We start from the raw sequence: 22,265 nt of genomic DNA, 5'->3' as shown, positions 1-22,265 counted from the left end.
TTTCCTTTTAGAAAAGGAGGAAGGAGGGAAGATGGAGCAAATGGCTATTATTAATGATTCTTAGTTTCCCAGTAACTATCACACACCCAAAACTTTGCCCTGCAGTGGGCTGCGTATAAACTTAAATCTGCTTTAACTGACTGAAAGCCAGCTCGGTATACAGACGGAGGAGATATTACTGACACTCATAATGATTAAAATCATTTTGATGCCTGGTATAATACGGTTGCTTACTTTACTCATTGATAATTTCTAAACAAAACTCTGAATTAATTAATTTCTGAATTTATCTATACAGTATTGCCCAATGAGCATCAGTGTCTTTCAATGAGCATCTATGTGGTTAGATAAGAAGCAAAGGTGGCTCAGATTTCTGGCCATTGGCTCAGCTGCTACAGTGCCAACTTCAGCAAGTTTAATTATAGTATTTATGATGTTTTTCCCAATGCCCAGTCTTTAGAAGATGAAAAGTGTAAACTCTACAGCCTGCCAGTAGTGGAAAATATTTAGTTAAAAAATGGTTGTAGAAAAATTCTGGATTAAAAGTAAATATCCTGAATCAAAATGATTAATAAAAGTTTATAGGCTATCGGCAGTTAGATTTACTCAAGTAACAAAGTACAAATACTAAACAGGCTACCATACAGTTTTTAGGTAACTGCACTTTTAGTATTTCTATTTGATGCACTTTATATTTCTACACAACTCCACATGTTATTTATGTGACAGTTACTTTCAGATTAAGATTTTTCATACAAAACACATGATCTTTTAAAATATGATGATATGATGATTATTATAGTTGACACTACCCAACAGTATGTAAAGGAGTTCAAATTAGCCCTTGATCACCTTGATCAGCTGCAACATTAAAATGCTGCTTACATTTTGATGCATGCATGATAATAAACTAATAGTAAAAAAAAACTATATACTTCTCCTTTATATACTTTTATACTAATTTTTTGTCTGATACTTCTCCACTTTTATGTAAGCAAACTTTTGAATGCATAACTGACTAGTAATGGGATATTTATACATCCTGGTATTGCTAATTTTATTTAAGTAAAATTAGGTAAATAAATTTTTTTTAAAATTTAGAATATTAAATATTTGTATTAAAGATTGGTCCCACTCAGTGTGTTTGACATTATTGATGAACTAGACAAACTTCAATAAATATTTTAAAGTTGTATTTGGTCCAAGTGGAGTAAGAACTACAATCTCTTCCCTTCAGGTCTGTCTTAAACTGATGACTGTCCATTTTTGATCCTGTTTTAAATCTTTCTTAATTCCTACTCTCATAAAAGCAAATATCCCGGCTAAATGTTGAATTCCTGGGTCTTTTTGCTCCATATTGGGCCCTTTTCTCTAAATTCCAAATATTGTTGCCATGACAACAGCGTTGCGAAAAGGATGTGGTGCAATGTAGCGCAAAACAAGCTACAAGATCTACCATCCTCCTTTCTGTCATAAGTCGAGCATCAACAGCGATAAATAACTCTTGTTTGCTCAACTGTAAAAAGTCCCGACCCATCGTGTGAGTATATGTTAGCTAACTAAATGGAGACTGCAAATAATTCTGTTATTTTGGCTAAACGGGGTTAACTAGCTTAGATTGGTTCACCTAAAGTTAGTGAAATGCGGCTATTACATTAATCGAGATTTTAATAATAACAGCGTTTTAAAAAGACAGTGTGAAGGGGGTTAATTGCAGTGGTGGAAAATGACTGCCTACATTTACTGAAGCCCTCTACTTAAGTACAATTTTGGGGTACTAGTTCTCTATTTGAGTAACAGCTGTTTCTATTCTGTACTACTTTTTACTTCTGATACAACACATTTCAGAGGCAAATGCTTTACTATTTACTCCACTACATTTATCAGACAGATTGAGTTAATAGTTACTTTTCAGTGTAAGATTTTGTACATAAAATACATGAGTAGTTTGTAAAATATTATGCTTTCTTATACATTAAAGCACTCAACTGTATTTGAATTTGTTCAAAAACAGAGATAAAGGAGAATGAATTTTGGACTTACATTCATCAGGTGGACACAAACACAACTCCAAATGAATTATAATGCCACCTTTTAACTGCTCCATGTGTAAATAAGTAACTGTTTGCTATGATGTGCCAGTGTTGTGTTCACAACTTGTTTCCACTGACCACCAGTGGCAAACAAAAATAATTTATTGCAGATTTAATGTTGTGCCTTTTTGTATAATCAATTAACTGATGTAGAGCATTAAAGTTTTAAAAATTTGGTTGATCCTTTGTAGACTGAACTGTTCATGGCAGCACTAGAAGGTCTGAGAGAAGGAGAAGGAAGAGGAGGAGAGCTAGTTTTTGGTCCCCCAGTCATTAATGAAGCAGAGGAAGACTCTCCTGCAGTAAGCTCAGGCACCACACTCACCAGCAGAGTATAGTTGCAGCAGTCAGATGCAATCTCTTGCATTTATATGATTATTTGTAGGTTTTACTGAGTGTTTTGGCCCAGCATGGACAGGTGGGCCTCTGCTTCTATGACACTGACGACTCCTCTTTACACTATATGATAGACACTCCCGACAACCACGAGCTTCAACTGCTGGCCAGAGGTAAACACTAAACCCCGTCGTAGACACAGATTTAGGTTCATATTTTTTATAAATTGAATTGCCTAAATATTATGATCTTGTCTATAAGCTAACACTTGTTTTTGTCAAACTTGACATACGCTGCATCTAATTTCCCTTGTTTAGTTATTCAGGAGGTTAGTCCCCATGTAATCATTACCAGTGCAAAGCAGGAGCGCTGCATGACCCGCTTCCTGCAACAACTGGGTGAGCTCTGGGACATTATTATCTTTGCATAGAGAAGGGGAAACAGAAAAATGCCACAGAAAGTTTTGTTTTGACATGGTGTGAGACAAGTAGTTTCTGGGTCAAGGCAATGAAATAAGATTGGGGACGCTGCAGCAAATCTACAATAGTTGTGATAAGGAAGAAAAGTGATTGTATAGCTATTATACACTGCTTTCAAAATCTTTTTTCTGAGTATACTATAGTAACACAATTTCACCATGTGAAACCACAACTTTGACGATAACTTTTTCTTTTTCACGACTAACTAACTAACTAATTTTTCCCTTTTTAAAACTCCCCTCTGTTATACCCCAGGTTCAAACCCAGACTACAAACCAGAGGTGGTTACTTATCCATACGTTGACTTTGGTAAACAGATACCCACCCATAATATCAATGTGTTCTCACTTATTTTAGGCGGGATTTTTGAATGAAAAATCATGATTTTCCACAATGAACGGCTTAATTTTGTTGCAGGTCTGGAGGTCGGTAAGCAAAGGCTGCTCTCTGCCCATCTACCTTTCCTTCCTGCCTCCATTTCAGAGAGAGACAGAATGTCCTACCTCTCCTCCTGTATCTCCTTTGACTCTCCCTAATGGTGAGCCAGCTCTTTACATATCATCCTATCCATCAGTTCATCGTTTTGCAGGACCTTATCACAAACTGTCAATTATTTTCTTGTGCTTTTCTGTTCATTTTTGTTGATGTGTGTGTGTGTGTGTGTGTGTGTGTGTGTGTGTGTGTGTGTGTGTGTGTGTGTGTGTGTGTGGCCATTCGTTTCGTAGCTGAGGACAGTGGGCGCTCTGTTAAAATGTCTGGACAGGAGGAGAGTGGGAGTGGAGCTGGAAGACAGCAGTGTTGGAGTTCCTATCTTACAGTTCACCGCCTACACGCTGTTAGACACAGACACACACACACACACACACACACACACACATACACACACAGTACTGTGATGACACATTTTCATAATGAGGTCACTGAAAGAGTTTTTTTTAAATAAAGAATGACTCTTTACCGCTCTGTATTTAGCTACACCAGTTTTAGTCTGTAAAAAAAATGCACCAGTGAATTATTTACTGGTAGCATTACAGTATGTTTTCACTGTATATGCACATTTACTGTATTTACATTTTCCCTATTACCTCTATTTCTCTAGTTCTGTATTCTTTATATAAGAGCAAAACAAACGTCTCTTTTGTGTTGCGGAAGTTTTCATGAATTAAAAAAATTGCTTAGAATTCAAAACAGTGCATTGTGCTTCATCCTAATATAGGAAAGGTGTGGTGTGTATTGACCAAGACACGTACAGGTGAGAATGCACATTTTGGAAATCTGTCCAGGGTTTCAACACTATTATATAATTGATCTCTCCTTAATCTGTGTTCCTTAAAGCTGACATGAATCCTCTAAATCTCTTGTTAAATTGTTCACTCAACAATTAAACCTGCAGTGAGGCCACTGGTAATTAAATACACTGAAGCCAGTAGATTTTCATTTTGATTAACTTTTCTAACTTTCTTATGTTATATCTTTAATTTTACTTCTTCTGTCCTTATTTTATATCTTTTTGTAACTTTTCACTTGTATTATATCTTGTTTAATTTTTTGAGTGTTTATTTAATGTTGTTGTTTGCTAACTTTAGTGATGCACACTATGTATTGCATCAAATTGTATGAAATACATTGTTTAGATCAGGTTTATCATTGGATAAGCCAGGCACACACATAGACAAAGAGAAGGGGATGAGTGCAAAGATCACCATGCATTTTGTGTTGTTCAAGTGTACTGCAGATCTTCAAATCAGAACTTCACCCATCAGTGTATAAGCTGAATTCAGGCAAAAAAGAAGGACTCAGTCTTTATGGTATGCAGCTCGGACAGTTGCATTCCAGGATATTTATCTCTTCTCTTGCTGATGTAATGATGTGACAACTAACTACTTTTTCTATTGTTTACTACAGGTATACTAAACCGCTGCAAGTGTAAGTTTGGCTCCAAATTGCTCCGGTGAGAAACACCACAGTCCAGTGACACATAGACAGAAAGTATTTATGGGGCCTTTACTTCATCAAAAGTGAATGTAAGGCTGTTATTTCTATGGACAGGTTTTCAGTTCCCGAAATATATAGTATCTGTAGTGATATTGCAGTACTACCACTATTACTGGTATAATGACTACTACTAATAGGAAAGGCAAGTTTTTAGCCTTTTTTATAAACAGAGGAAATTCTATATGATTTACATCATGCATAAAACACGATAAAACAAAATATAACTGACATCAACTATCTTGCTAAAATTATCATGTAAAACAATTAACTACTTTATAAAAGTCGATTTATTATTAGGAGTAGTGGGAGCATTAGAAACAAACAACACCAAAGCAACAAAAAGGAATTAAGGTTTTAGCATACACGTACAAACAAACTGCAGTGCTGCTGTTTTGTGATATAGGCAGAAGATTTGTCTTTTGTTACATACTGATGCTTGTATCTATGGCAACAAGATAAATGTCTCCACTTTTCCAACATAACGCATCATCTGTTTTTGTTCCTGGAACCAATGATATTATGGTGATTTTGATTCCATGCTACAATTATTGTGGGAATATACATTTGTGTAAATTTGCCATCTTTCTTTACACAAGCATTGTTTTTGCACAAACACAAATAGTCTGGTCATTGTCAGAGTAAAGGTTTCAAGTTTGTAGTATTCCCTTTATAAAGATACCATAAGTGTAAGTGATGTCCTCTCTTCTGTCAGCCAGTGGTTTCTGCGGCCGACACAGGACCTGGCCATGTTACACAGGAGACAGGAAGTGATACGTTTCTTCACATCACCTCGGAACTCAGACATTCTGAGCACCCTGCAGTCCTCGCTACGCAACATCAGAAACATACCAGTAACGGCCCTGACCAATGACCTCCTTTTCTTCATATCCTTGACGATTTACTCCTTTACCTGCTGTGTCACCACCTCAACATCCTTAACATCATGTAATCTGCCTAAAGCCAGTTTACATGCTTATGCGTGTGTGTGTGTGTGTGTGTGTGTGTGTGTGTGTGTGTGTGTGTGTGTGTGTGTGTGTGTGTGTGTGTGTGTGTGTGTGTGTGTGTGTGTGTGTGTGTGTGTGTGGTAGACTCTTCTTCACAGGATGTCTCTCTCTCACACCAAAGTGACTGACTGGCAGAGTCTCTACAAGGTTGGAGCTACAGTATTACCATGCACACCTTTTCCTTGGGAAAGATTCTGTTAAATGTGTACAAAACGTTGTGTTTGTGTGTGTTTGTCAGACGGTGTACAGTGCAGTGTATATTAGAGACACGGTGCGACACCTGCCTCAATCCATTCAGCTCTTTCATGATATCAGTGAAGGGTTCTCTGATGACCTCCACTATATCTCCTCCGTCATCAGCCGAGTTGTGAGTTCCTTCTATTATGTAGTGCCCTTAATGATCACACCACCCCCAGTGCATAAGGAAAAAATATGCAGATTCACACAGATCCTAGTGGTTGTAATGACTTAGTTAAGTTATTGCTTTGTGAAGTCTGTTTTTTGTTTGTTTGTTTTTTTCAAAACTTTGTTTACGGGCTTTTGTTAATTTTTGATAAACACAAATACAGAAACCCTCCCCCCATCCCCAATAACATCCCCAACATTCTAGGTAAAATGAAAACTCAACAAGCATAATATTAAATATAGATAACTAAGTGATTATAGAGGGAAAAACAACAACACCAAAAACAAACAAAAACAAAAAAGTTTAGTATATACATAATATATGTACACAAACATATTCATACACATATACACACATAAAAATTATATAGCAAAAATAACATTCATTAAAAGAGGTATACAATGGAACAGGGTACCAATTTCTTCATAACATTCAATGGTGTTTTTAACAGGTGTAATGTACTTCCTGAGCAGCCATTTAGCAGTTTTTTTGCTTTGCTGGTTCAGTCCTACCTCTTCTGCTTTTAATGATTTATCCTTATCATTTATTTGTTGTCAAAAAGTTCAAGGTTGACTTGGCTTGATTACATTTTTATTTGGTTTAAATGTTGTCATTGTTGGCACAAGCCGTGTTCTTTTACCATTTTTTCCTCATCTCTTATCTGCAGTTTATACATTTGAATGTTTTTTCTAAATTTATGGTTTTTGCTTTGTAAAATTTAGTTTTTATTGTTCTTTGCATCCATGCAAAAGAGGGTGAAACTGTTCTCATTTGACCACCCTGTGTAAATGAACATTGACTGAATGAAAACTGGTAATGAGTTTGACTCCCTCTCTCATTTGGGACATGTAGGTGGATTTTGAAACCAGCATAGCCGAGAACCGCTTCACTATCAAACCTAACGTGGACTCTGCAATAGATGAGAGTATGTACGGTCAAGTGTCAGTTTAATTTGTGGGCCTGTGTGACTTTTATATGCTGGTCAAATTGAACTCTCAATTACCCTCTTTCCCTCTGTCAGAGAAGAGGATGATGATGGGCTTGTCTGACTTCCTCACAGATGTTGCCAAAAGAGAGCTGGAACATCTGGATGCTCGCATCCCCTCCTGCTGTGTCATCTACATCCCTCTGGTCCCGTCTTTACATCTACACGGCTACTGGCTGATATATATCTTTCCAACAATTACACTTTTATTTAGTCATCTGGCTTGTGCCTGCATGTAGTGTATTACTTCTGGGATTCATATTATCAGATATGGGGAAAACTGTTTCTCTGGAGTACCACATACTGTATATCAGTGCTCATATATCGTTGTTTAATTCTCCTTACAGATTGGATTCCTGCTCTCTGTCCCTCGCCTGCCCAGTATGTTGGAGAAAGATGATTTTGAGATAGAGGGGCTTGATTTTATGGTGTGTTTATGATCTTGTCGTATTTGTGTGGGTGTTTTTCAAAATGACAAAATTGCTCATGTTTTTATCATCTACATTATCTATGTGTTTATACAGTGTGTGTGTGTGTGTGTGTGTGTGTGTGTGTGTGTGTGTGTGTGTGTGTGTGTGTGTGTGTGTGTGTGTGTGTGTGTGTGTGTGTGGGCTAGTTTCTGTCAGAGGACCGTCTGCACTACCGCAGCCATAGAACCAAGGAGCTAGATGACCTCCTAGGAGACTTGCACTGTGACATTAGAGGTCTTTTAATTTCCTGCAAACAGACAACACTGATCTGACGGTTTTACAGCAATCACTGTATACTTCTCAAGATGATGGTATACTTCCTGTTTCTCAGACATGGAGACAGCAGTAATGACACAACTGCAGAACACAATCCTTGAGAGGAGCAGCTCCCTTTACAAGGTTGGTGAGCATCAGTGTGCACTTCCAGCTTCCTGTATTTAAAACATCACTCCCACTCTGATAAAATGACTGTTAGTGTGAAAGTAATGCTGTTAATGCGTTACTTAAAAGTGTAAGTGTAGGTGGATTTTGTTGTGATTAACTATGTGTGTCCTTTAGTTGGGATATGTTGTTCATTTTGATTATGAAACAGGTCTTGATCCCATTACAAGTTCTTTTAATGTGCTGTGAGCTTTGTCTCATGACTGAACAACAGAATTTTCAATTACAGTATTTAATAGCTATTAAATACTGTAATTGCAAATTCTGTTTTTATTTTTGAGGGTAGAATGAGCATTAAAGTCAGATGATGACTTATTCTGCTTACAATATTGTAGCTGTTGTTAGAATTCTCTAGCTATTAGGCAGATTGTAATTTTGCAGTTAAATTAATCTAAAAGAAAAACTGAGCTTTATTAGGATACAGACTTGCAGGGTTTCGAATTTACTAAGCTTTGTTAAAGTGATACTTACCCAAAATCTCTCTTTTGAGAATGAAACACTCACACTCACCCCACCTTCACAGTGGCTACAATCAGTTCTTACATTGAAAGGTTTTTCAATTATGAAAACATCCAAAGACAAATCTTAAACCGCACCATTAACACAGTCTGCTTCTTTGTTGTGCATTTGCTCAGTATGTTCCAAATGCTCATATTTCACCAAAATATGATTAAATACACAACCAACAAATGAATACACTTGCACAACCCTGTCAACCCTGTGACTGTGTTTGTGCAAGTAGAGCGTATGCCACCTGCTTTATCACTGGTAAGAAGACCGCTGTTTAGGACATTCACCATGTTTAATGTGTGTGTTGTGTAGGTCCTGGATATCACTGCTGAGCTTGACTGTCTGATGGCTATGAGCAGCGCCTCCCAGGAGTACGGCTATATCTCACCCAAGCTTGCCAGCCACAGGAAGATAACAGTCACTCAGGGCAGGTAGGCACTCACACATGAGATAGAATCAATTATTGCAGTACAAGATTGTACATTTCTGTGCTTAATTATTTTCTAGACACCCACTGTTGGAGCTGTGCTCTCCTGTGTTTGTGGCCAACTCCTTCCAGAGCTCAGAGTCGCAGGGCAGAGTCAAGATCATCACTGGACCCAACTCATCTGGCAAGAGCATCTACCTCAAACAGGTAGGACAGTCAGAAAAAACTATCTGTCCCGGACAAGTGCATACAAGTTCAATCATCTCCGTAACAATTAAAATGATAAACTGCTTCTGGTCTTGACTAACTCTGTGTATGTACCTCAGTTTCCTGAGTTTCCTGTTTACCTAAAATTGGCTTGTCATTGATGTTTGTGAGATTTTGGGGCCAAACAGCCTTTATTTATTCTTTTATTTATTTGTTTATTTTCTTTTGCTACACTTAGCGATTAACTGTGTTCCTGCAAGCAAAAAGAAACAGAAGAACAGTGAAGCTATACAAGTGGGAGACAATACCAGTTTTTTAAAAATGCATAATTGCACATAATCTACCTTCAAAATCTATTTCCTCAGCACCAGTAGTTGCACTAAGGATACTAGCTACCTCAGCATGCTGTGAGATGATAACAGCTCTGAGGAAGTACAAGATATATATTTTGCCTTTCCAAACTTTTTTACTTCATTAATTATTAGAAAAAGCCTCACCAGTGGGGGGAGTTGTGACCTCCAGGCTGATGTGACTTCTCTCTCCCATCTGGTTAGGTTCACACCACAGCGCTTGTTATTCAAACCTCACTTGTAAATCCTTCTTTCTTTGTGATTTGACTTTGGCAGGTGGGTCTGATTGTGTTCATGGCTCTGATTGGTTCAGACGTGCCGGCGAAGGAGGCAGAGATCGGTCTGGTGGATGGGATCTTCACCCGTATGCAGAGCAGAGAGTCTGTGTCTGTGGGCCTCAGCACCTTCATGATTGACCTCAACCAGGTACCTTACACACTCACAATCTCACACACGCTTCAATGCACACAAGCTTCTCTGTGTGTCTGTGTGTGGAAAGAAAAGACCTGAACTCCCAACACTACTACCCTCCACTCCCACTCTCCACCTGTCAAGACATTTTTCTAAAGCAACTACTGCCAACACACACAAACACACACACACACACACAAACACACACACACACAATAAAACAACAAAGTGTAGTATACTACAATTGTTTGTGTCTCTGTTTTCCAGATGGCCCACGCTCTCAACAGCAGTACTGGCAACTCATTAATTCTCATAGATGAATTTGGAAAAGGCACTAACACAGTAAGAAGAACTTGTTCCATTACATTGCAAATTACATACATATGTATACACATAACAAGGACACACAGTGTCATTAATGCGAGGAACCTGAAAGTAATCCCAGCCGATATTATCCAATTTAGAGCTTCAGCATGACGAGACCCTCAGTTCAGCCTAACATGTGCCACCTATCAGCAAGAAAATTGCAGCAGTTGTTCGGAAAGCAGCTGTTTCCAGAGAAAAAGCTCTAAAAAGCTTCTCCACTACCTGCTCAGCACTAAACAGCAGACAGACACAGTTAGCAACCACCTGGTGAACATAGTGGAGCATTAGAGCAGCTAGTATTTCCCTCAGGAGTTGCCAAAAACACGACTACAAATGAACAATAATGTTGCCAACATTCACAAACTGAAGTGAATTTCTGTTATGTATATGTGTTTGTAATATCCGCTGGAGGTATGTGTGACACAGTGCAAAATATAAAACCTCAAGAGTGCACAAACATATACAAATAATACAGCTCAAAAAACTGTAGCTTTCCTTGCCTGTAGGTGGCAACATGCACCATATAACAGCAAGTTCACGGACTTGCTTGTCACAACCTCCTGTCTCCCCTCTTGGAGAGTGTGCAACCTATTTGTACAACAAAAGTTTAAAAGTAAACATGCAAAAATTTCTATTCTTATATGCATGGATTCATACATATGTCATAAATCAATACATTTACTCAAGATGCCTGGCTTGTTTTAATATTAATTAGGTTACTGTGGCATGATTATTGCGAGTAAACAGCAAGTCATTTGCAAAATGAAGTACAGTTACCTAACAAATTAGTATCAATTAAGTTAACGTTTGTTTTTCTGACTTACTGTTGCTCAGTCAAAGAGAAAGGGGGAGACCTGGTGTGGATGTTTTCATCCACAGACCAACAGACAGGAATGTCCTGTTAATTGGTTTATTTGTGGCAGCAACTCAATGTCAGGCTATCAAGGGTTTGTGTAAAGAGCTTAACCTGAATTACAGCTGTAGAGTTTGGCTCATAGCAGCTTCATCCTTGTTCAGAAACACAGCCAACGGTATAATGTTCACCTTTAGGTGGATGGACTCTCCTTGCTGGGGGCGTCAATCTGTCATTGGCTGAGAAAAGGTCCAGTGGATGTTCCTCACGTCCTGTTGGCTACCAACTTCCACAGTTTGCTGCAGCTGGGCCTACTACCCTCGTCTGTTCTACTGTCACTTCTGGTATGGAGAGATACTTCAACTGAGCATGCACAATAAGCAAAGCATTTGTGTGAATGTTGTAAGAGGTTGCGTGATGGTAAACTAATGAGCTGCAGAATAGCGTTGACAGCAGCTTCAAAATGACCAAACAGCTAACGAGGCTCAGTTTCAGATATTTTTTACCTCAGTAGGAGTTTATTTTATAAGTATTTGATTCTTGTGTAAATGTGGTTGTTTATATCTGTTCGTGTGTGTGTGTGTGTGTGTGTGTGTGTGTGTGTGTGTGTGTGTGTGTGTGTGTGTGTGTGTGTGTGTGTGTGTGTGTGTGTGTGTGTATTAGACTCTGGAGACAGCAGTGGATGGGGATGAGTTGGTGTTTCTGTACCAACTGAAGGAAGGGATCTGCCAGTCCAGCTATGCTGCCAACATCGCTACACTGGCAGGCCTGCCAATTAGCCTTGTACAGAGGGCAGTGGAGGTAAACAAACACACACACACTCACACACACAGGTACACAGAGGCATGCTCACATAGACTGACTGTTTATGGGTGCATGTTTGGTCAGGTTTCTGAACTATACAGGACAGGAAGACCCATCAAACACATTGACAAAGCATCATCAGATGAGCAGGCAAACAGGTTTGTTAAACTCTAACTGCACAGAAAAACAATAAAAGCCCACACTAGAGGGCAGCGTGTGTGAAGCAGACAGCTGTGTATGTGTGTGCTACTGACAGGTGCAGGTCTGTGGTGGAGAAGTTTCTGAACCTCAACCTGGAGGATAAAGATTTGGATCTGCAGCACTTCATGAAAGAGGAGCTCCTGCCCTCTGCTGGAGAGTATCTGAACTGCAGCTGAACTGTTCTGCTGCTTCTGCAAACGTTTTTCTGCAGCTCTGTGGTCAGTTTGTCTTCTTCATTCCTCAGTGTTTTCAGTCGGTTTTGGGAACGAGCAGGCTTTAAGTGACGTTCTACCCGGACAGGATACATTTATCTATATACATGACTAGAATGCCGTTACAGTAACACGTAAACATTTAATATCCTGCATGTGTTACAAAGGTTGATGCTGTAGCAAAACAAAATAACCAGCTCGTTTTTTTCTCTTGTGTTTTGTTAAACTTAAATACTGTATGTACATTTCAAAATATTAAATGTGACTCAAAACAGATTGAGTCCAAATTAATACATATTATTATTAAAAATTTTGTTTTCTAATTCAGTGTTCTGTTAGACAGTGCAAAAAATCTGTAAAAGCTGGTGATTTTTCTGTATCATAGGGTTGAAGTCCTTTCAGAATCACTAAACACAGTCCTTTTTGAGATCAATAAAAAAATGCAGGTTGTTTATTGTGACCCCGTTGAGGCTTCAGTGGTGTTCCAGGTAGTTAGAAAAGCCGCAGTGAGGTACAAAAGAGTGTAAATAGGAAGTTTGCGTGCAGAGTTGCAGAATGGTGTGTCGCAGCAGTGTTTGGTCATGACGAAGATGGTTTTGTTAGGGAAGAGCTCCACCGTGGTCTCCAAATCGCACTCTTCTGCCTTCACACAACCCAAAGTCTTAACATCCAGAGCATCAACTAGAGAGAAAAGATGATGGTATTCAGTAAGTAAATTAAAATAAAACATGTTGATCCTGATAACCTTTCCACATTTTCTAATGCTTACATATTAATTAATAAACATAAACTGACTAAAAACACAGTCTTATCCAACACACCTGCTTTCCCTCGACCCGTGTAGCACCGCTCACCAAGGCTGCAGTTGGTTTCAGTTGTGTAGCAGGCATCCCAGAAGCCCAGGTCACAACGGAAACACTCCAGCAACTTTTCCTCTTCCATTAATCCCACTGACTCCATGAGCAGCTCAGGCTGCTCCTTCTCCTCGCCTGAGCACAAAGAACACCACAGAAACAGCACCATTTAATACAGGAGACTGTCTCTAATAAAAAAAGCAAATGATGTGAAGCATATTGAAACCTGACAAACATGAAGGTGACTGATACAAATCATATGTATTTATTTAATTTAACCATTATTTAACCCAATAAGTCCCAATGTGGTTTGAAATCTCTTCTGCAAGGGAGACCTGGCCAAGACAGCAGGATAAAAAGTTGCAGATAAAACTATACAAAAGCAGGCATCAGATAAAACAATACTAAAAAAATACATGACGATATTAAAAATGCTAAAATAAGATAAGACCAGACATATAGTCATAAACAGTGTGCAGTGGCAGCCAGATTATTCAGATTTTGAGGCATTGATGTAATAGCTTGTAGGACACATTTATTATTCAGCGATTGCTGAATGTGTGAAGTGATGGAGCGCTATTAGAAGACATCAAGCCAAACTGATGAGCCACATTCTGCAGAGCACTCGAGTATCTCAGAAATATTTTGTTTATTCTGCAGCAGTCTGGAATTTGTTTTTTTTGAGTGGATGACTTGTGTTATGCAGAGAGCGCTCCAAGTCTTAAGGCAGCATCGTGTTTTTATCTACCAGACAGATCCTGGAATTAATAGAAAATGTTGGCAGCAGGACATAGTTGGAGGAGTAGGGTAATTCCTACCGCACTGTACTGCACAATCCCTCCCAAATGATACAACTGGTATCCCACATTAGCTCTTGAAATGCATTGAGGCTAATTCCTAAAATTCGTGATTTACTGGCAATTTGAAATCGGTAGGACGTTTTCTAGCTTTTCATCAGACGTGGCTAAAAATCCCTTTAAAGTCTTCATTTTAGACTCATCTTCACAGAGCCATTTAATATTCAAATAACTATAGAAATAGCCCATTTGGGCAGAACAACATATTAGTATCTAAGTAATTCTGGATGTCACTTTTTCCCTGCCTGAGATTGAGGTTTGGGGTTCATTGTCAGAACAAGTTCAGCTGCCAAGTGGCTGGTTTTAGTGCTGCTATAGGCTGCTGCAGGGAAGAGGATTAATCTCTTCATCAGGGCCATAAGCTGTGTTTCGGTGAGACTCACAATCCCCATCCCCTCTCATCTCGTTAGCTAGTGCTAGCTCTGGTGAACAAGCAGACAGAAGAACAGAGAAGTGGGGCTCATTGTGAGGGAACAACACTTATTGACCAGTGTTTCTAACCTGTAGTATTCATCGGTCTAAATCTATACTCAGTTGCCAGTTTATTAGGTACACCTTGTCTGATGCAGTCAAATACAACAGCCCTGCAATAAATCCTACTTTTAATGAAGGTTAAAATGGTCTTTGTTCGAGGTGTTGGTTATGGAGGATGTACAGCAGTCTGTAGTTACATATGTCTCTAATATCTTGTGGACCATATTGATATCAATGAGGGTAGACTAAACTACAGCCTCCAAAGTGACTATAAAGCAACACCTCTTTAAAATACTTCAAACAAAATCAGTATAACCTTGAAGGGAAGGGAGGATTTATTATAGAGCTGCAATGATTAGTAAGTTGACAGAAAATTAATCAGCAACTAGTTTGATAAACTAAAAATGCCAAACATTTGACAGTTCAAGCTCCTTAAATTTGAAAATTTGCTGCCTTTTCTTGTTTTACACTAAATTGAATATCTTCGATTTTGGTCAAACAAAACAAGACATTTAAAGACAACACCTTGAAATTCATACATATTAATTTTCTCATAACTAATCAAATCCTTGTATGTACATAATTCATAAATTTGCTAAACCGGCAAGAAACTGTTGCTCAAATCAAATTTTTATGCCCAGTTATATTAGTTGTTGTTGTTGGACTAGCAGTAACATTTTTGAACAGGATATACTGTGGGTTTACTGTACACCTACTATAACCCCGGTGCTATGTCATCCTACCTTGAGCAGGTGCGAGCATCATGATGGCAAAAACACAGAAAATTAGTTTTCTCATTTTCAGCACGATGCTTCTTCCATTGACTACACCATGAGGACTGCTGAGGAGTCCGGAAGCGGGGCTGAAATTGGATTAGTCAGGATGCACCTGCTATTGGTCCTGCACCAGTCACAGCTGCTGAAAGGCTGCAAATGATCAAAGAAGGGGAGGTTTTGGGGAATAGCTGACAAGAGTGGTGGGATGTAGAGTTTCGCAACTAGGAAGGATTTTATGTCTCCTTAAGTGTCAAAAAAAGTCATTTGGTTTATTAGCTTTTTTAACAGAGATTACAATGTGATTGTTACATATAAAACAAAGCTGGTAACTCATCCCTCTGTTTACTACTTAATGTTAGATGTTGACAAAAAGGTTAAAAACCCATCATGAAGACTTCTATAGTCAATCCCCTCAAAAACACTTTTTCAAACTGGCGTCTTCGGGCTGGTTGATCCTCAGTCGCTCTCATCTTTTTATACCAAAAAAATGTTGATCATAGCTCCTCTCTCTCTCTCTTAAGGAACAGAGAAATTGCATGTTTCCTGAGTCAGCGCAGGGTTAAGCAGCTTACAGCTTCCCGCCCGTCTGCTCAGATATGTATCAATGCACACACACACACACTCACACACACACACACACGCACAACCACACACAGCGCTGTCTCAGAGGAGGGGATTTGATTCAGTTATATTCTCATTGCAGCATAAAACGTGTGTCGCTGAATTATGTAACACTGGCGTACACATGAGAAACCTCAGCTTTCTTGAATTCTCTGTTGCTGCAGTGATGTGTGTGTGTGTGTTTAAAGAAATGTAAATTCCCTCTGGTCAGTTAAGTGTCAGATTCAAAGCGATTTCACATCTAAATGTAATTTGGTCATCAGGATTAATTCTTGGTAAATCAAACTCTATTTGCAACATGTATATTAAGAAACAGGAGCAAAATTATTCCTGCTACTGGTTCAGTTGATTTGCAACTATTTTGATCATCGATTACTCGTATTAATCTTTTTTTCTTTTTTTTTTAGCAAAACCTCTCAAATGTGAGGATTTGTCGCTTGTATTACTCTTATATCGTGGTAAACTTAACATCCTTGAGTTTTCTGACTGTTAAAACTGGACGAGCAATCTGAAGACATCACTTTTTGTGATCTGGGAAATTGTCATGCGCCATTGTCGCTATTTTCTGAAAGCTTTCTTCTGGCATCATCTTCAGTTTGCAGTGCTGTTGAACTTACTGCAGTCTACAAAGAGGTGTTTCTTGTATTTAACCAGCCCATATTGATATAAATGGGTTTAATTAAATAATAGACAAAGCTGTGAGTGTAACAGAAACTGCACCCTCCAAAATGATCAGGCAGTTGAGTCGGAACCTCTCTAAAACAGTTTCAACAAAAACTGAACATTATAACCTTCATGAGGGAGGATTTATTGCAGGACTGTTAGTTTTAACTGTTTTAGTTAGTAGGTGTACCTAATAAACTGCTGGTGTAGACGAAAAAAAAATTGACAATAATAAGGAATATAATCAGCAGATTAATCAGTAATGAAAGTAATAATTAGTTGCAGCTCTACAATCCAGCATTTTCCTTCTAAACGTAAACACATCACAGCATCTGACACTGAGAAGGACTGGTGTATGTGTGAGGGATGAGGAGGGAGCTGCTTTTCTGAGCCGCAAGTGCGAAGGAGGCTGCTTGCAGCTCGTTGCAAGAGCCAGTCAAGATTCAGTCGCATCTTCCCAACTCATCCCCACTACTGAAATATACATCTTAAAACAGCATACTGTACCTACACAAAACCCTCGGCTGAGCTTGTGTGAGAGAAAGAGAAGTGTGCTGTTTTTAGTGAGTGAAATGTGTGGCTGCAAATTACTTAAAATCTCAGGCTTCATTTGGATGGCAGGACTCCAGCATGGGCCCAAACAACAAGGAAATAATCTACAGTCCTTAAGCACCTACGAAAACCTTCAGACTGATCCCCGGTGTGATTAGAGGCTGCGGGAGAAAATTTTGGCAATAATTAAAAACCTACCCCCTACCTCTCCGACTGCTAACATTTTCTCTGCATTGTGTTGCCCTATTTTCTTTATTTTGCTGTTTTGCAGACGCCAAGGATTGAAACGGAGGATGGAGGATTTGAATAAAGCGTAGGAATCAGATGATAAAGAGAGAGGAGATGAAAGGTCGGGATGGTGGGAGAATGAGGCTTCGGTTACTTGACTCACAGGACCACTTTTCTCAGTTCAGATGAATCAGGAATAACTCATACCAGCCTCACCAGATTGGGCTTCTTTCTTTTTTTTAAGTCTATCCAAATTCTTTAAAATCTCACCTCACCACCCTCGAGAAAGGAGAGCAGCTGATGCTGTAAATAATAATTTCAAAAAGTTGAATTACAATAAAAAAAATTTAGAACTCGAGTCCCACAATTGCATGTGTACAAAGCACCGGCTGGTATTTATAGCTTGGCTGTAGGTGTCCAGTGAGCGGAGTGTGGCCTCGTGCTTCTCCTGTTTATACCGAGACACAATTTCCTCAGACAAAGAGTAGATTACAGTATGTGTGAGATTAGATAAAGACTCATTTGAGACCTAATCTGGCTCATCCTCTTAACTGAACCTCTCCAGCAAGGAAATGTTGACTCTGCAGGGATGTGTGTGTGTGTGTGTGTGTGTGTGTGTGTGTGTGTGTGTGTGTGTGTGTGTGTGTGTGTGTGCACGCGTCCGTGCGTGCTAGTGTGCGTGCGTGCGTGCGTGTGTGTGTTTGTGTGAGATAGAGAAAGCCAAGACCGAGTATGGCACCCAAATAACTTTTCAGCAATCCTCCTCATGTCCAAATATGGTCAAACAAGTGGTGGGTTTAAGGACTTTTGGGCATGGGTGAGTTCAAAGACAACAACATGGTGAGTTGACATCAAACAGCATAGAGCCAACCTTTCAAATGTGGGTGAGTCAGAGAACGATGTAGGACAAAAACATCCTTCATAGACAGTGACTCAGAGCCTCTGCTCCACTCGGAGGCACTAAAACATACTGACAAACATTTAATCTGTGTATTGAGGAATGCATAGTCTTGTCTTTACTGTGTTTCTGCACGTGAAACTTTAAAATGCATCTCATCATGCATATTTTATGAGACAGCAGAAGTTGAACCAGTAGGAGGTTCAGTGTCGAGGCCGCAGAGAAGAGTCTGTCCGAGTGTTGAAGTGGATCTCACTAGAGCTGCAGGGGTCTGAGTAGACGGAGGAGTGAGAGATGGACAAGCAGGGGGAAGGAGGTTGAGGAGTCGGCTCCCTGTGATGCAGGACTTAGGCCGGCGCGGTTAACTTGCCCCGCTTCTCCTCCTCCTTTCTGTCCACCTTCTCCTCATCTCCGCCTCCTGCATCTGGAGGAGGCAGCAGTGGTGGTCTGCTGCTGATGTTGTTTCTGTTGGTGCTAGGCAGAGAAGAAGGAAGAGGAGGGCCCGGGTTCTGGTTTGAGAGGGGGAGTGTGTGGTCTGGAGTGGCCCAGGACCCCTGCTCTCCATCTTTACACTCCCACTGCTCATGGCAGCCGAAGCTGGGCTGCTCCTGCAAATCCTCCCAGCCGTTCCCTCCCTTCAGATCCTCGAGGTCATCGGGTGTCTCACGTCTGAGGACGTCGCGGTCCCGGTTCTCGTACAGCAGCGTGGCGGCGCAGATGAAGATGAACAGACCCACTCCCATGATCACGGGCCCGGTCAGTTTCATCCTCTCAGCGGGGGTTTTGCGGCTGCCGTCCACAGACTTTGGTGCTGCGGATACGTAGCCCGCCACTGCCACGCTCATCCCCACCAGAACAACCATTACACCCAGCAGAAGCCACACACCTGGGGCAGAGTGCAGGTGCAGTTTGGTCTTGAGGCCCTCGCCTTCTCTCGGGTGTCGGTGGCATGCTGGGAAGCAGACAGGTGAGGACTGGGTAGAGCGGGAGCAAGCGGGGCTGCAGACTGGACTGGCTGCTGTCATCCTCTGGCTTCAGACTGAACAGAGAGAAGAAGACACAGAAGAGAAGACCAAGAGCAGAAACGTGAGCATTACACAAGAGAGGGTTGCCTGTGGCATCAGACGGGCTGAGTGCTGGGGATGCTGGAGAGAAGAGAGTTTACTCTGCATTGCACACAACAGGAAATAGCTGCTTTAATAAGACATGTGGCTGAGTTAATGAGATGCCAACCCTTCTGCAGCTCCTCCGGTGTCTCTGTGGAGCAACACACACACACACACACACACACGCGCGCGCGCGCTCTGGGCCCCGCAGCAGCCCCTCCGAACCCGGGCTGAACTGTTACTGAACCGCTCGCTCACCATCACGGGTGTAGAATACGACTGACCCCTCTCAGGACCCTGTGGTTTCACTTCACGATCTCACTGCAGTCACGGCAATGGAGTCACGTTAATTGCTCCAACTGAACTCATAATTTAATTTCCCCCCGAGCAAGTGAACATGACGAGTTTCAAACAGGACGCAGACGAAAATGATAAATTACCCATCGAGACAGATTTTATAAGTGCTTTTAGCGCATGCATCTTTAATCCTATATTTGAATTCACTGCTTGATTCACTGCAGTTCGCTGCCCGGTTATTTTAGAGCAGTCAGTAAGAAATCAGATGGAGTACTTGCCTTGTTTTGGACGTAAATCCGAAGCAGACACTGGCTCCTCGGCATTATCAAAACAAATAACACCGAGTTTCGTTATTCCTCCCGCTCCTCCGTGTATCTTCTCCGCCACTTCCACTCGCGGGTAAATCCCCACTTTCACCTAATTCCTGCAGATCAAGGCGTTTTTTCATCCTCGCCTTTACTGTGCGAGCTGGCGCCACGGCGGCTGCTGCCGAGCCTGAAATGAGGCTTTCATGGTACAGTCCTGGTAAAAGTGGTGCAAAGCTGCTCTCTGCTCTCTCCGTCTACTCACTGCTTGTGCGCCTATGCAGCCCGTGTTTTGGTTTGTGTGTGTGTGTGTGTGTCTGTGTGTTTCTGCGTGTGTGTGTGTGTGTGTGTGTGTGTGTGTGTGCGTAGAGGAGGGGTCGTGGGAATCTGTGGCTGGTCCAGGCCAGTCCCACGGTGAGCCCAGTTATTCTTAGTGATCGCCAGCCATCAAATGTTTTTAAAAGAAAGAGTTAAAGTTAGTCAAGGAGCAGCCGCATTCCTCCACCAGAAACCTAACATACAGTAAACAGCCTGCACAAAATGTAAAAAAAAAAGAAGAAGAAGAAGTAGTAATAATTCACACCACTAATTCATACACTGATCAGCCACAACATCAGCCATAAAAAAACGTTTCATGTGTGTGTGTGTGTGTGTGTGTGTGTATATATATATATATATATATATATATATATATATATATATATATATATATATAGACTATATAGTATATATGTATGGACCAATGGTGCCATTCAGTTTATACATGACCTACTGCATATAGGTCATGTACACACAAGCCAGTTTTCAGTCTCATGATGATTCGTGACCACACTGCAGCATGCTGTCTCCAAAAAGCCAACTTACTATCATTTCACAGCAAATGTGGGCCACAACCCTTGAAATGCGCTAATTTTTAAGTTTAGAGCTTTTTTTTTGAACAAAAAACATGACTACATAGCCGTAGGCCATGGTGTACTGATGTTACAGGTATTACTTTATACTGATACAATGGTAAATTAGTCATCTTTTTTAAGGTGAAATATTCAATCTTTAACGTTTTAAAGGTTTAAAATGTATATTTTTTTAAATTGATAAAAATGAATATACATCTTTTGTTTGCTGCATTTTTGGATAATTGCACTGGCTTAAATCCAGGTACCTCTGTACTCAGTGTGGATTCAGCAATTGACAGTAAAGTAAAATGAATGACTGAGAACATGCACACAAGGAATTATACTCATCAGCCCTTGTTTTTTTTTTAACTGTAAATTTTATCTTGGTCCTATTGATGCTGGGAAGTTCAAGTGCAGATTGATTTGAAAAGTCTATAGTGAATTACCTCATAATTACAATGTAATCTGATACAAACTTTATGTTCACTGTGATGGATTCTCTAACATGTTTTGAGAGTCTGCAACCTAATTTTCCCAATGCACAGAAATGAATGGATGTCAATGGCTGGATGGAACCATAGAAAGAAAATTTCAAACTTCTAAAACACAGCAAGTGGTTTCAAACACTACTTGGTTTTCATTATTGTTACTTGTAATCTAAATGGTAAGTAACAATACCACACTGTAGAAACACTCAATTACAAGTAGAAGTCTTGGTGGAAAAACAACTGAAGATAAAAACTCCTAAAAGTGCTGCATCGATGAGTAAGTAGCATTTTAATGCTGTATCTGCTCAAGGTGGAGCTAGTTTTAAATACCTTATACACAGTTAGCTAGTTTAGTCCAGTGCTTCCCAACCTAGGGGTCAGGCTCTTCCAGATAAGATAAAGCTGAGGGATCATGACATGATCAATTAGAGAGGAAAGAAGAAAAAACAAAGCTCTGATACATTAATTTTTATTTGTTAATGGACTTCGGCCTCAAGCAGTTATTACAATGAAACCACTGGTTTCATCTTTAGGATTTCATTATATTAAACAGGCTTATCATATATGAGTGTAGGTAAAATCTGAAACATAACTTGTAACCAGAGCTGTCTCATAAATGTAGTGGAGTAAAAAGTGTGATATTCTCCTTTGAATTATAGTGGAGTAGAAGTGTAAAGTAACATTAAAACAAAATACTCAAATG

The 22,265-nt window shown here is 40.0% G+C and overlaps 2 protein-coding genes across 4 annotated transcripts; one reads left to right on the top strand and one right to left on the bottom strand.

Moving 5' to 3' along the window:
* Window positions 1-1,422: 1,422 nt before the first annotated feature.
* On the top strand, window positions 1,423-12,531 carry msh5 (mutS homolog 5). Its single transcript, XM_040118267.1, is given in 26 exon segments — window positions 1,423-1,540; window positions 2,285-2,395; window positions 2,479-2,602; window positions 2,747-2,827; window positions 3,164-3,217; window positions 3,326-3,450; window positions 3,634-3,743; window positions 4,125-4,160; window positions 4,634-4,716; window positions 4,814-4,859; window positions 5,616-5,754; window positions 5,992-6,054; window positions 6,146-6,274; window positions 7,166-7,238; window positions 7,335-7,444; window positions 7,646-7,726; window positions 7,915-8,002; window positions 8,100-8,167; window positions 9,032-9,150; window positions 9,227-9,353; window positions 9,980-10,129; window positions 10,382-10,456; window positions 11,531-11,677; window positions 11,997-12,134; window positions 12,222-12,295; window positions 12,394-12,531. Coding segments are annotated over 25 exon segments (2,460 nt in total). The 5' UTR covers window positions 1,423-1,540; window positions 2,285-2,296; the 3' UTR covers window positions 12,515-12,531.
* A 19-nt stretch (window positions 12,532-12,550) lies between these two features.
* LOC120784435 (transmembrane protein 200B) lies at window positions 12,551-20,454 on the bottom strand. 3 transcript variants are annotated; one of them, XR_005706437.1, is made up of 4 exons: window positions 20,155-20,454; window positions 18,447-19,512; window positions 13,372-13,539; window positions 12,551-13,231 (listed from the first exon to the last, which is right to left on the bottom strand). XR_005706437.1 is itself a non-coding variant. In XM_040118266.1 (2 exons), the coding sequence occupies exon 2, from the start codon at window positions 19,496-19,498 to the stop codon at window positions 18,821-18,823; it is 678 nt and encodes a 225-aa protein (XP_039974200.1). In that variant the 5' UTR covers window positions 19,499-19,512; window positions 20,155-20,454; the 3' UTR covers window positions 16,996-18,820. The 3 variants fall into 3 exon arrangements, 1 of the variants encoding a protein (XP_039974200.1); XR_005706438.1 differs by having other exon boundaries at window positions 13,405-13,539; XM_040118266.1 differs by lacking the exons at window positions 12,551-13,231; window positions 13,372-13,539 and having other exon boundaries at window positions 16,996-19,512.
* Window positions 20,455-22,265: the final 1,811 nt, after the last annotated feature.

The sequence above is a fragment of the Xiphias gladius genome, chromosome 22, assembly GCF_016859285.1.
Source record: "Xiphias gladius isolate SHS-SW01 ecotype Sanya breed wild chromosome 22, ASM1685928v1, whole genome shotgun sequence".
NCBI classification, from domain to species: Eukaryota; Metazoa; Chordata; class Actinopteri; order Istiophoriformes; family Xiphiidae; genus Xiphias; species Xiphias gladius.
The sequence above is the reverse complement of the archived record's forward strand: the minus strand, read 5'-3'. Positions and strand labels throughout refer to the sequence as shown.

Excerpts from the sequence above, each read along its gene's own strand:
- LOC120784435 (XM_040118266.1), bottom strand. The coding sequence starts at position 19,498 with ATGACAGCAGCCAGTCCAGTCTGCAGCCCCGCTTGCTCCCGCTCTACC.